This window comes from Chlamydotis macqueenii, chromosome 7 (genome assembly GCF_036417535.1).
Source record: "Chlamydotis macqueenii isolate bChlMac1 chromosome 7, bChlMac1.mat, whole genome shotgun sequence".
Taxonomy (NCBI): Eukaryota; Metazoa; Chordata; class Aves; order Otidiformes; family Otididae; genus Chlamydotis; species Chlamydotis macqueenii.
In genome coordinates this window covers 17,433,115-17,446,429 of record NC_141562.1, presented here as the reverse complement: position 1 = coordinate 17,446,429, position 13,315 = coordinate 17,433,115, and the positions used below count along the sequence as shown (strand labels likewise).

Sequence of the window (13,315 nt, the reverse complement as noted above, 5' to 3'; positions counted from 1 at the left end):
TCTTTCTCCTAAGGAGTGTTTCATGCTCCTGGCAAGCTACCATTTGCTTTAAGGAATAGCTCGTAGCCACAGGCTCTTCTTGATACTTTGGGCTCTCCAATGGCTGTTCACCCTGCAATTTGTGGGATGATGGTGGTTCACCTTGCAGTGCAAACTCTGTGACTGCTTTCCACCCGTTATCTCAAGGCTGCTGAGTGACACCTACCCGATAACTTGATGGTATTGAATCTCGTAAAGCACATACTTGAGTTAGCAGCTCCACAAAAGCAGAAGCTTCTAGTACTTGTGTTGGGAAAACTACAGCAGGTGCAGTGGAGGCCACAAAGATGGTCAGAGCCTGTTGAATAGAGCATACAAGGAGAGACCCGTGAAGCTGGGCTGCTTCAGTCTAGCAAAGAGAAGGCAAAGGGGGAATCTAATCTTGTCTTCTACTGTCTTTTGGGGCGTTACAGGGACAAAAGATCTGGGCTCTTCTGAGAGGAGCAAAGCAAGGGAACCAAAGGCAACAGCAGAAGTTACAACAGGGGAGACAAAATTTGGGCACAGGAGAAGGTTTCCCCGCACTAGTGATGCATCCCTGGGACAGGGCCCCAAGCAGCGGGGGGATCTCTGGCTGTGGGGACTGCCCAAACTCGCCCAGACACGGTCCTGAGCAGCCTGCTGTAGCTGTGACACTGGCCCTGCTGTGAACTAGGGCTGAGACCAAAGGCCTCCAGGAGGGCCTTCAGCCTGAACTAATGGGTCTGTACCGAGTCAGAAGGCAGATTCTCGTCACTTACCTAGCACTTGTGTCCAGCAGTGCAGTGCAACTCACTGGCACTGGCAGATTTCTGGGAGAAGTACTAGAGTTGAGAATGAAATAAATGGCTTTGTGCCAGTATTTGGGGCATTTTGCACTGTGTACTGCCTTGAAAGATGTTCTTGACAATAAACTTATGTGCTTCTTTTGTGGGTAAACATGGAGGAGAGCCTTCCAGGCAGCTCTGCAGCATGGGAATGGTTATTCTGCAGACAAGGCTTTGAAAACTATTTGATTTTACATGTAGCACAGTTTTTGGAGGAAAAAGAGCCAGAAACCAGTTCTCCCCCTTACCTGTTTTGACATGCCTTATTGATGTGTCAAGGTACTTCTGATTCAATGAATAGGAGTCGGAGGAAGTAGTAGTGTAATGCGAGATGTGTTGGATGGACATGTGCTCCCGCTGAGGTTGGGGAAGGCTGATGTTCCAGTGCGGGTGCTCTGTATGTGCTTTCCTCCCCGTCCAGCCTCTCACTGCAGCGAAATAGCTGCACGTTCAGCGGCTGTTGCACACATATGGTCTTTCACCAAAGAGTTGTAACTTTATTGCTGTTGTGAGACCCTAGTTTCCTAAGCAGACTGAGTGCTGTAGAATGACTGCCTTCTCTTTCTTACGGTTCTTCTGGTTTAGTTTAATTGTAGAACCAATGGAAAACTGGTTGCAGCTGATGCTGAATTGGGATCCACAACAGAGGGGTGGAGGTTTAGATCCTGAGACTGGTCGTCCAAAGTGTTTCCTAATAATGGATCACATACTGAATTTGAAGGTGAGTGAGAGTTGTTACTGAGTTTAAAGGCCTGCTGAAAGCATCTCAGAGGACAGAAAGTGTGTTCAGTGGAGCAAAGCTGTAATCCTGGCATCATGCAGCTGCAGGATCAGGAGGAATGTTTTTGTTGGTGTCGGGAGGTGAGTAGACATACAGCCTGTCCAGTACATACCTGGAGGCAAAATATCACCAGCATCTATCTTTACACTTAGAATAGAAGAATGAAGAATATAGAAGAATATATTACTGTCTGTCATCTCAGAAAGGACTTGCCAAGATCGAATAATGGTCTAATATTTGAAAATAAGTTTTCCTGAACTCTGCTACTGATGCTGTGACCTCCAGGTCCATGTGCTCTAGTCGTAACTGTAGTAGAACATCAAATACTTTCACTTGAGTCTTCCCCTTCAAGTAATTATTGGAGCTTTGCTGGAGTAAGACTAGCTGAGGCAAGCACGTGTACAAGCTGGAGGATCATTTGCTTTGATCTAGAAGGATTCCAAAGGCATTAAAGCCTGAAACACAAAATATTGTGCCCGTAATTGGGACTTGTCAAAATCTGTATATCATGGTATGGTTTGGGTCCTACAGTCTCTGCCCAGGTACAGCAAAAGTATAGACAGGGCCGTGAGAGCCGTGAGAAGACAAGCACTGGTATGGAATAGCTTTTTTTGTGTGGAGAGATAAATGGGACACCCTTTCTTGGGAGCAGGACTGGCCAGCATCAGAGACAGCGAGGCTCAAGGTGGTTTTTATGGCTAGCTTGTCACCGTTCTTTTGATGTAATTAAGCTGCAGCATGGCTTGTTGGTTTGATTGTAATCTTCTCTGGCATCAAGTTAAAAGTAACAGGCTCAGGCTTTGAGTTTACTATGTGGGGCTTTCCTGCTGAACTTGAATATTATAGTCATTAAAACACAAGCGATGCTCTCTGTCTAACATGTTAATTGCTGCATGCTCCCTCCCAGGCCTTTGTGTCCTTTGTCTTTAATGGCCAGTTACTTGCAATCAACTTGTGCTCTTTTTACAGATAGTACACATCCTAAATATGACCTCTGCCAAGATTGTTTCATTTCTTTTGCATCCTGAGGAAAGCCTTCATTCCCTTCAGATTCGGATTGAGTTTGAAACTGGAATTAGTACTGGAAATCAGGAACTGCTGTTGGAAACAGGGATTTGCCTGGACCCTCGGAAGCCTGCTTCCCAGTGTGTTATTGATGGCGTAGTAAGAATGATTTTGTTTAATGTCTTTCACATTCTCAGGGAACTTAAAATCTTAGGGAAGATAGATTGCCTTGGTCTTCTCCCACTGGAGACAGTTTGCTCTGTAAGTGTAATAATTTGTAAGGTCTAGCATTATTTCCTTTATCAGCTAATGTAAGCAGATTTCTATAGTGATACTCTGACTAAATACTTAAAGTAACTTGCTAGCAAAGGGTCCTTTATTTCTGTGGGATCTGTCAAAATCAGTTTTTTAAAGCACTTGTTAAGAAGAGTCTCTGCCCGTAATAATTAGTTTATGATGTAACCAGGACCTTCTGGGTTAGTAGGAGCTATGTTTGGAAATTCTCTTGTTTATCTTCTCTTCTGTTTTCTCACCAGAGAGGCTGGGATAGCTACATGGTCTATTTGTTTGATAAAAGCAAAACTGTCTATGATGGACCTTTTGCTTCTCGGAGTCTGTCTGACTGTGTAAATTACATTGGTAAGTATGCTGGAGGACAGCTGGGAGCTGAAAGCACTGCTTCTCATGTAACATGGAAGTAGATTTGCCTTACAAATATCTGTGTGTTATCTTGAAGGGCACTCTAATTCAAAGAGGACCACTTAAGAACCTGGAGCAACCTAACAAAGTTTTGTCTACAGTGCTGTATCTCCACATTTTGTAAATGTTCAGAGAGTTTATTACTCGCCCTATGGGAACTATGGAGGAACTTAAGAATTCAGTTAAGGTTTTTGCCTTTGTATTAAATTCTGTGCACTGAACAGCATCTATCCCACCTAAACACCTAAACCTGAGCGTTGTCCCGCTTAAACAGAACCATGATGTGAGTGAAGGCTTGGGAGGTGATATGTGCATCCTGATCTTGTAGCCTAGAGAAGGAAACTTTTGGTTATGTCTGCATGCTACATCCTGGAAAGAAGATTGTGACTTGGGGGCTGTGATGTAATTTGCACAGCCTTCTACTGTGCTAAATGGTCTTGTCCCAGAGCGCTGCAGTGACATCATAGCAGGAGATGTTTGCAGAACTTGAGTGACAGTCCACACAGACCTCCTTTGATGGCAGCAAGAGTTGGGGACCTTCTTAGAGTTTAGCATCTGTAGAAGTTGTGCACCTATCCCTTCTTCTCCCTGTGCACAGGTACAAACGGGTTTCAGCTCCTTGCAGTCCTGTCCCCTGAGACTGGGCACTTTGGATGTTCCTGAGCAGTTGCCCTCCTACAGCTCTCCTAGATTTATACTTCTGAACCCCATATCAGCATCCCGAGGATACAGATTACCTTTTTGCCCTGTACTGTCTATGGTAGCTGTGATCCATTTCTCATGTCTTGCCTAAGTGGAAGAACGGGTCCCTCATTCTGTGCTGTTGATCATTCAGGCCCTGTATGAGGCAATCAGCCACGCTCTGATTGCAGAGCCAAGCCAGTGTGTTAGGCCATGTTGTACCAGTTGCAGAACTGCTGCCATTCCCCTGTGGAGGTTATGAGTTAGGACTGGTCTTCAGAGGCACTTGATAGAGGCTCAAAACCTCTTGTACTGTCTTCCTGACAGTTTTCAGCTCTAGTGACGATGTGTCCATAACCCCATAGCACTGATTCTACTTCAGGCCTCAACAACCAGAGCCAAGTGTCTGAGAAAGTCCAGGCCAGTCCTTCTTGATTTTTTTAGAGTAGAGCCTCTCTGTTGCTGCATGGATACGAGTGGGATCTGCTCCAGTTGGTCCCTCTTAGTTCTGGTGCTGCTGCCTGGCCCTGGCATCATCAGTGTACTTTTAGACCATGCATGAAAGCTGCTTCTCTGCCTACAGCTTCCATTACCTGTCTCCTGACATGACAGCAGTCATCTACAGGACCTAATGTAAATTTGTGAAGGCATACATGTTCCCAGTATATGAAGGATCTTGTATACCTCTATGAAAGAAAAAATAATGTCAAGCGATGGGAGACATCTACTGGAATACTGCATGTGAAGGAAATTCCTTGTGGCATACAGTTACTGTTAAGTAGCTTAATTTTCTTTGGCCTGCCTCTGCAAAAATTGTGCTGGTTTTCCTTGTCTCCTTTTACTGCCACTCAGGTTTATTCTGATTGTTTTTCTCTGTGTTCTGGGCTATTTTATTCTGGTGAATCTCATTGTGTGGCATCATTGTGCTGAATCTCTTGGAGCTAAAGCTTACTACAACATGGTTATTGGTATCGCAATGTAGTGACAGTTCCCCGTCTCTATAGGGGAACACACATAAGTCCTGCATTTATTCCCCTTAAACATCTGTGTCAGGAAGCTGGGAGGAAATGTACAAAAGATTTGAAGACATTTTCAGATTAAATGGACGTCAGGACAGTGACCAATATCAATTGATTAAAAGGAGCAATTAAGTTTGATTTGCCAGCTTGGGCAGGTGCTTTAAATAGGAGTTTTTGTAAAAAAAACTACTTATGGGTCCTGCCTTGTGCTGTGTTACATGCAGTGTGCCCTGTGTCTGCTAATGCCAACAGGCCAAAGTGCTCAAAGAAACCAGCACTCTTGTAGCTATAAGTTCAAACACAAGCTGGTGCCTGGCCAGTAGCAGACTGTCAAATACGTGGCGAGCCATAACGTGGAAAGCTTATACACACTTAGGCAGCATCACATAAAAAATGAGGAGAACTTATGTGGCTTGATCCCTTGTTTTAGGTACCTGAAGCAGGAAGCAGGAATGTTGTAAGCGTTGAAGTCCTTTTCTAGAGTTGTCTTTTCATTTGCGTACAATTATGTTTTTCTTGCATTCAGTACAGGATAGTAAAATCCAACTGCCGATTCCACAGCTGCGCAAGGTATGGGCAGAAGCAGTTCACTATGTGATTGGGCTAAAAGAAGATTATAGCAGGCTTTTCCAGGGCCAGAGAGCTGCCATGTAAGTTGTGACTCCTCATTCAGAAGATTCAATATTATGTGAATACAGAGACTGTTTGCATGGAAATGTGCATCTCAGGGAGTTTTGGTTACCCGAAGTTTTACAGCCCTCTACTGTTCTGTACTTTCACATTATAAAACATGTTCGGGCTGGGAGTTTATTCCATTCTAGGGATTTTACTGCTTAGTGCCTGGCATTGATAATCACTGAAAAAACTTGAACCGTACATATAGTGACAGACTCTCAGAATGGCTGAGGTTGACGGGAACCTCTGGAGGACATCCAGTCCAGCCTTTCTGGTCAAGCAGGGTCACTTGTCCACATGGCTTGTAAATATCTCCAAGGATATCTCCACAACCACTCTAGGCAACCTATGCCAGTGCTCGGTCACCCTCACAATAAAAAAGTTTCCTGATGTTCAGAGGGAACCTCCTGTGTTTCAGGTTTATTTTTGCCCATTGCCTCTGGTCCTGTTCCTGGGCACCACTGAAAAGAGCCTGGTTCCATTCTCTTTGCAGCCTCCCCTCAAGTGTTAGTATATTTGGATCACCACTCAGCCTGCTTCTCTCCAGGCTGAACAGTCCCAGCTCTCTCAGCCTGTCCTAACGGGAGAGATGCTCCATAGCCCTTCACTGGCCCTTCTGCATGTCTCTGGGGTACTGGGGAGCCCAGAACTGGACCCAGGTGTGGCCCTACCAGTGCTGAATAGAGGGTCAAGATCACCTCCCTCGGCCTACTGGTAAGATTCCTCCTAGTGCAGCCTGGAATAGTTGTTTCACAAGTGGCGGAATGAGTTTAAACTGTTTATTTGTAGGGTTTTGTCCTGTGATTGAATCACAGAATGGGCAGTGTCGTGTATCTCAAGTGATAAAAAAGGTGCCAGCATTCACAAGAGGGCAACGTGCACTTACAGAACCCTCAAAATTCTAAAAAATACTCTACGCTGCAAAGGCTGTTTAACTGAGCTTGAAAAAAATAACTGGGAAATGAGGAAGGACTTTCTCTTTTGCTTGCTGAGGACCTGCAGCTTCTAAGGACATGAGATGGAGTCTGTGACCCCGCTGAGACTCCCTGTTCCAAGGATCTTAAGAAATTTTTTGCTAGCTATGTCTTTCCTTCAGCTGATGTGACGGCGCTGGTCATGTAAGTCCAGGTATACTTTTCAACTAACATGTGCTGTTCTTGTTTCATTTGTTTAGGCTCAGTCTTCTTCGGTATAATGCCAACCTAATAAAAATGAAGAACAATATGGTGTCAGCATCTCAGCAACTGAAAGCGAAGCTGGAATTCTTCCATCAAAGCATTCGCCTCGACCTGGAGAAGTACAGTGATCAGATGGCTTATGGCATCTGTATGTATGGTGTAGTACTTGCCTGGGTGTCTTGTCTGACCCTGTAAAGGGTCAGGCTGACTGAAGGGCTGTGGGTAAGAACCAGCTTATAAGAAAATGAATGCAGGAGCTGCTGTTGTCTTCTGCAGCATCTTTCTGGGTATGTTTTAGCTGGGACAGGGGCAGGAGAAGACTTTGACGTTAGCAAAGGGAAGAAGATAAAAAAAAATAAAATGTTTTTGGAGACCTTTAGTGACAGTGAAACAGGTGGTCAGCTGTTCCCTACTGAGAACACCAGGCTAAGAAAACTGCAGTATTTATAGTACTGGTGTTGAAATGTCTGGTGATGTTAATTCGTTCAGAATCTGATTCATTTGGAGTTGTCACCGGGCGTAAAGCGGAGAGCAGAGTTGCTGCATCTGACGTACAGTGAAAGGGCTGCTAACCACGTGTGGCAGAACAAGCAGGCATGGTGACTGTAGAAACACCGTTTTGAACGCTGCTAAGGGAGTGATCTTGCTGTGCCTGGTATCAGGAGGTAGCATGAGTTCAGGGTGCAAGGTGAGGTGAAAAAGCACCAGTTACAGTTTTAATGTCACAGAAATGTCTGGATCTTACAAATACTGTTCAGGGTAGAATACTAAGATTTATGCATAGTTTGGATATATGGCTACAAACCGGAACTTGAGTCAATAATTATGACTGAGCTGAAGGATGATGATGGAAAATGGAAAGACTCAGTAAACTGGTTCTGAACAGCCTGTGTTTAATCAAAAGTGGCAGTTGTTGAGCTTAATGATGGAGTCTAGAGACTGAGACTCATTTTAGGCCGGTGATTGCAAACAGGAAAATCCTACCAAAGGGTTTGCATGTGAGTTAAAGTCGAGCGTGGAGTTGTTAAGTTGCAATTTTGCTGTCTTCCTCTGATCTCTGGGTCATGACTTCCACTTGGAGATTCAGCGTCACGCTCTTCATGTTCAAATTCAACCGATGTATGTAAACATCAGGTCATGCTTTATTTTTGTGTCAGTATGTTTTTATAAATTAACAACTCTCTTAAGCTTCAGAAAAGATGCTCAAAGCTTGGAAGGAGATGGAAGAGAAGGCCTCTCAGTGTGCACAGGTAGGCGATGTTGACGAAGCTTCATTATCTCTCTGTGAAGAGATACGTTATTTATTGCCCAAAATAAATGGTGTTGCTATAGCCAAGAGTCTTCCTGGTTGGGTGTATTGCACACAAAAATTTCTATTGCTAAAGCTGAAAATAATACCAATCACTTACTATGCGGTGATTTCAAAATTGCAGGAGTTCAGAGTCGCAGTCTTTAAAATTAGTTTCTTTATTGTGCTCCGTCGTAGCAGCTAGCTGCAGGACTGCCGAGAATACTGCAAGTTCTGCTGACCAGGATTGTCCTGTGGTTTGCTAGGCTGGTGTATCATATTTTTGCTCTCCCCTGCAGGCAGTTCTTGTATTGGCTCTAGTAATACAGAGCACAGTGGTTAAAAAATCCCAGAGACCATTAGAAACACAGACAATAAATTACGTTGCCTATCTTTTTTCCCCTATGAAGGAACAGTTTAGGAAGCACAAAGATAAAAGCAAGGCTGCTTCTAGCAGAATAACTCAAACCTAATGCTGGCTGTTTCCAGAAAACCAGCAACCTCAACAAATATTTACTTTGCAGACCATCAGAATTATGTTCTGTCTTCAAGCTGTGCAGTCCACATGTATGGTCACACTGTGTCCGTTTATCAGGAATGGAAAATACTCTACTGTGTAATACACAGTGGTATCTCAGTCTGTGTAGTGGGCAGTTTAACATCTGTGGATTCAAGAGACACAGTTATGCTGTGTGCTGAGTTGTAGTGCTCCAGATAAATAATTCCTTTTGATAACAGGGTTTATTTCACATTTTTCTCACAATCTGATTCTCTATTGATTATGTGGCTTCTCAGTTCTTCTTCTTCGTTTATTCTTTACCTGCAAGACCTACAGACATCCCTTTCTGGTCAAGGGCTCACATCCCATTTGTATAGCCTCGTACCAAGTATTTCTACAGCTTCAGCAAGGGGTTTGTTCTGGAAAATGTTCGATTTTCCCATCTGACAGTCCCAGATCAGAAAGGAAAACCTGAAATATCTCCAAACACTTTTTCAGGAAAGCCGATCAGTGCCCAGAGTCCATGGCGTTAGGACCCGTTATGGTGACTAGTGCTTTCCTAACCATGCTGGGGATCTCCAGTGTGTGTCTGGCACCACACGTCTGCTCCTCATACTCAGAAATTCTGTTGTTGGCTGCCTCGCCTATCTTACTGTCGGGGCTTAGCGTAAGATTGTTATATTTTATATTGCTTTGAGGAAGATGCTTAATACCAAAGAAACGTCAGACCAAAATGCATATGGCAGGGTAAAATGTGAGAGCACTCTCTGTCCATGTTGTAAGAGCAGGAGAAGAAATCTTCACTGCTGGAACCTACGTAGAGCCAGAGTGTGTGTGTGTGTGTGTGTGCAGCATGCATCTCAAAGAGATATGATCTATGAAGAAGCTGATTTTTCTCATCCAGTGGTGGTTCAGAGATTTCGATCTAGGTGATACCATCCACTGAGAAGACAATAACCGTAATCTCGATTATTGTAGCAGCAATGATGTCAAAGAGCTTTTTTTCTCCTAAGCTCTGCATGGAGTCAGCCCATTATCCAAGCAAGTATTCTGGGGATCATTATCTACTTTTATTGCGCTCCTCTTTGACTTGATTTGTACCTACATTTCCCCATTAGGCTGAAGATATTGGGTATCTGGATGAGCAGATCATGGCTCTGCACACAGAGATTGTAGAGCTTCAGAAGAGTCCGTACGCCAGGCGCCAAGGAGAGGTCATGGAGAGCCTGTGAGTCCTTTGCTTATTATTTTTATTGAATAGTCTGTTTAAGATAATTTTGCTGGTAAAAGGGAAGAGCTCACCACTTGTGGCTGTACATTCCTCCTTCCTCTTGAAGTTCGAACATCTCTTGGCAGCATGATAAGGCAGAATAGGACACTGTCTGAAAGCTAGCTGTGCAAGAAAGATCAGTGCTGTGCAAGATCGTTCAGTCGCACGAGTAAACTTACCTAACTTATCCTGCAGCCACACAATTGCTAGACCTGGGGAAACATGAAAAACACGGCTAGGGAGGACAGGATACTTCTCTGTTGCTGACAGAGAAACTTCATCTTAAAAGGGGAAGGGCCTAAAATACATTATCTCAACTGAAGAATGCAGAGGATTTCTTTCTGCGTTGGAGAAAAGTTAATTTTATAGTGTTGAGTGAGAAAATTGAGATCATTGTAAAATCCTGTTAAATATCTTCTATGTATTTTCAAAGCAAGGATAATTAACAGCTCATGGATATGTGAGTATTTGGAAACTTGATATTTTTTTTTTTAAATATTAAAATATGAAAGAGCTAAGTGGTATTACTGATCTTAAGAAGACGTAGCAAGCAGTTACTGTAGTTTGGGCTGTTTCTAAGAGCACAAGCAGCAGTTACAGAATAGGGGGATCAAATAGATTAAAGAGCCACTGAATCTATTGTTAATCAGAGCTCTTCCGAGTTATTCTGGCGTGTTCTCCCCTCTCCTTCTTTGCAGAGCTAGATCAGTTAAGTTGCTTTTCATCCGCATGTAGTTGCAGGAGCAGCAGAACTGGTGCACAGGGGAGGAAGTAGTGGGGGGGAGAAACAGCCTCTTCCAGCAGTAGCCCACATTCAGAGCAGCTTAAACTAATCAAGAACATGCCTCTTAAAACATCATTTTTAAGCGCTTTCATTGCTGCAAACCCAAGGCTCTCTAGCATCAGCTATTTGCAAGGTGCTTAAAGCGTGCCCTAAGCTGTTGATTATTCTGGTCTAAAGCTACTCCTCTTAATGAGAAGTGAAGTGGAGAACTGATTGGGTTTCCTGCTCTTTTGATTTTGGGGCTGTAGTAAAGAACGCTGTAGAGCACTAGCTGAAGGTTTGATACACACAGCCACGAGACACATGGATCCTGGGTAATGGCTCAGATTTACCTGACGGTCCTGGATGCTGATGTTCTCTTTTTCCTAGTGCAGCAAGAGTAAAGAGGACCTCTCCCCCTGTCCTTGGCTGATGCAGGAGTTTCAAGATGGATAACTACCCAGCATGCTAGAAATGCTGACTTACATAAGCAGAAGCAGCTTGCATGATCTCTCAAAACAGTATCGGGGTGATCTAAGGGCAGCTAAGGGGATGATGAGGTTTGGAGAGGGCCCAGAAGTAGAGTTAGAACTGGCTAAATTGTTTCTGACAGACTTTTGATTTAGAACAGTGAACAACTGGTTCAAAGGTGGAAGCTTCGATGTTTGGCTGCTTTTTAAATACTTGAAAGAGGTAGCACGTATTGAATGGGAAGAAGAGAAACCCTGTCTTCTTGTTTGTGATGCAGCTGTCTCTTTCTATTTGCAGAATATCACTAAAAAACAGGAAAAAATGCAGAACAGGAACAAGAATTTCTCAGGCAGTTGTGCAGACGTACCTGTAGTTACAAAAGTGAAGTTTCATAATTAAGGATACCACAGAAAGAAAACACATCTGAGCCATGTGAAAATTTGAAAATAACCTCCAGTTGGTGTGGTTATCTGAGAAGAACATGCGTAATCAGAGGAAAAGAGAGACAGCATTTAGGGAAGAGTTGGTTTCCATCACAGAAAGACTATCTCTGTGTTTCAAATGTCGTATTTGTATGCTAGCTGTAGAAGAAGGTGGCAGCTCCAATGTATGAGGTTTGGCAAGACATAACTTAATTACAGTGCTTTTTTTTTTTTTTTTTTTTTCCTTGAGTCAGCTGCATGTTGATACCTGTATGAATAATTTTCTTCTTTTTAAAGGGAACAGAGAGCCATAGACCTGTACAAGCAATTAAAAACAAGACCTCCAGGTATGGAAGGAGATTGTTCAAAGACTTTCACACTTGTACCCCATGACTAATTTTTCTGAACCCAAATGCAGAAAATACTGTTTAGTAGAAGGCAAACAATTGTATTAAAGTTAGCCAGACTCAAGGGCATACCTTAAGGTGATTTATTGTTTTTGAGAGCTTCTTCTAGAGCTCTCCCAAATTCCTGTAGTCCTGTTCCTCAGTCAAGGGTTTGTCTTTTGGTTTTCAGTCTTGGGGCGTCTGCTCCGAACATGTCTGCCTTCTGGCATTTTCTACCTTTTTTTTCCTGCCCGCAGTACTGTTGCTTTACTCCCCCAAACATGGGAAGAACTGCTATTCCTCTGTCATCGCTTCAGCCCAAGGGCAGTCTCTTTTCTCCCTCTTCTCTTCTCTCGGAATTATACTGGATGGAGCCCTGTGTTTGGGGATTACTGTGTTCTGAACATTGTAACTGCTGAGCAGAAAGATTTAGTTACTTGTGCATTTGGCGAGTACCTGCAGTCCTTACTGAAGCCGGTATCTAGACAGTAAGTGTATCTGGAATTGTGTATGTTATGTGGAGAGAATAAACATTAGGGAAAAGCTGTGCCTAGTGAGAGGTTGTGACAGATTTTAAGATCGTTCGTTATGTTTCAGTTTGTTTGGCTGCACTCTTTAAGTCAGGTCTTTCCTTGACTTCTGGGTGTTTGTGTCCAGAGTGGCTCTTTGCTGAAGAGTGTTTTGCTAATGTGGTGATTGATGGCCCTTCCAGATCATGCCTACAGTGACAGCACAGACATGGTGAAGATCATTGTGCAAACAGTACAGAGCCAAGACCGAGTTCTCAAGGAGCTCTTCGGCCATCTCAGGTACTTTATGCAGAAAAAGAACCAAACAAATGCAACTTGCAGTATTTGTAGCTTTGTAGCAGGAAAGGAGAGGGGAAACCATGGAGATCAGAGCCCAAAAGCTCCATTCACAGCTATACATTTCTTATAGCAATATTAATTCTGCTTTATGTCTATGTTGAAATTCTGCTTACTTTTTAGAAACATATAGCTCATGTGCATAGCTAATAGAGAAGGGGAGGAGAATGCAATGGCTTGGACTGTTAGCATCCAAGGGTTCACTTAAAAATGAGACAAATTCTGCCGGTGCTTGGGTTGGGCTTAAAATCTTAAGGAAGAAAAGAAATTGTGTAACAGCTGAGAAGATACCACAGTGATTTGTCCATTACTTACTTAATTCTTCAAGTAGCTCAGAAAAAAATGTCATTATGCAGATCTCAGTAGTCAGCAAAGCATGATTTAGTTTTATTTTCATGTGCGGCTTATGCTTAGTAGATCCCATAAAGAAAGTTATTAGCTACAGTATGGTCAGCCCACAGAGAGCA

The 13,315-nt window shown here is 43.3% G+C and overlaps 1 protein-coding gene across 3 annotated transcripts in view; it reads left to right on the top strand.

The window, feature by feature from the left end:
* CHUK (component of inhibitor of nuclear factor kappa B kinase complex) overlaps nt 1-13,315 on the top strand; it is a 31,018-nt gene that overhangs the window by 11,542 nt on the left and 6,161 nt on the right. For all 3 annotated transcript variants that reach the window (XM_086751680.1, XM_086751682.1, XM_086751681.1), the window contains 9 exons: nt 1,431-1,566; nt 2,596-2,790; nt 3,168-3,270; nt 5,557-5,680; nt 6,880-7,031; nt 8,072-8,133; nt 9,789-9,898; nt 11,894-11,943; nt 12,695-12,791. In XM_086751680.1, coding sequence (XP_086607806.1) covers nt 1,431-1,566; nt 2,596-2,790; nt 3,168-3,270; nt 5,557-5,680; nt 6,880-7,031; nt 8,072-8,133; nt 9,789-9,898; nt 11,894-11,943; nt 12,695-12,791 — 1,029 coding nt within the window. The remainder of the gene's footprint in view (nt 1-1,430; nt 1,567-2,595; nt 2,791-3,167; nt 3,271-5,556; nt 5,681-6,879; nt 7,032-8,071; nt 8,134-9,788; nt 9,899-11,893; nt 11,944-12,694; nt 12,792-13,315) is intronic.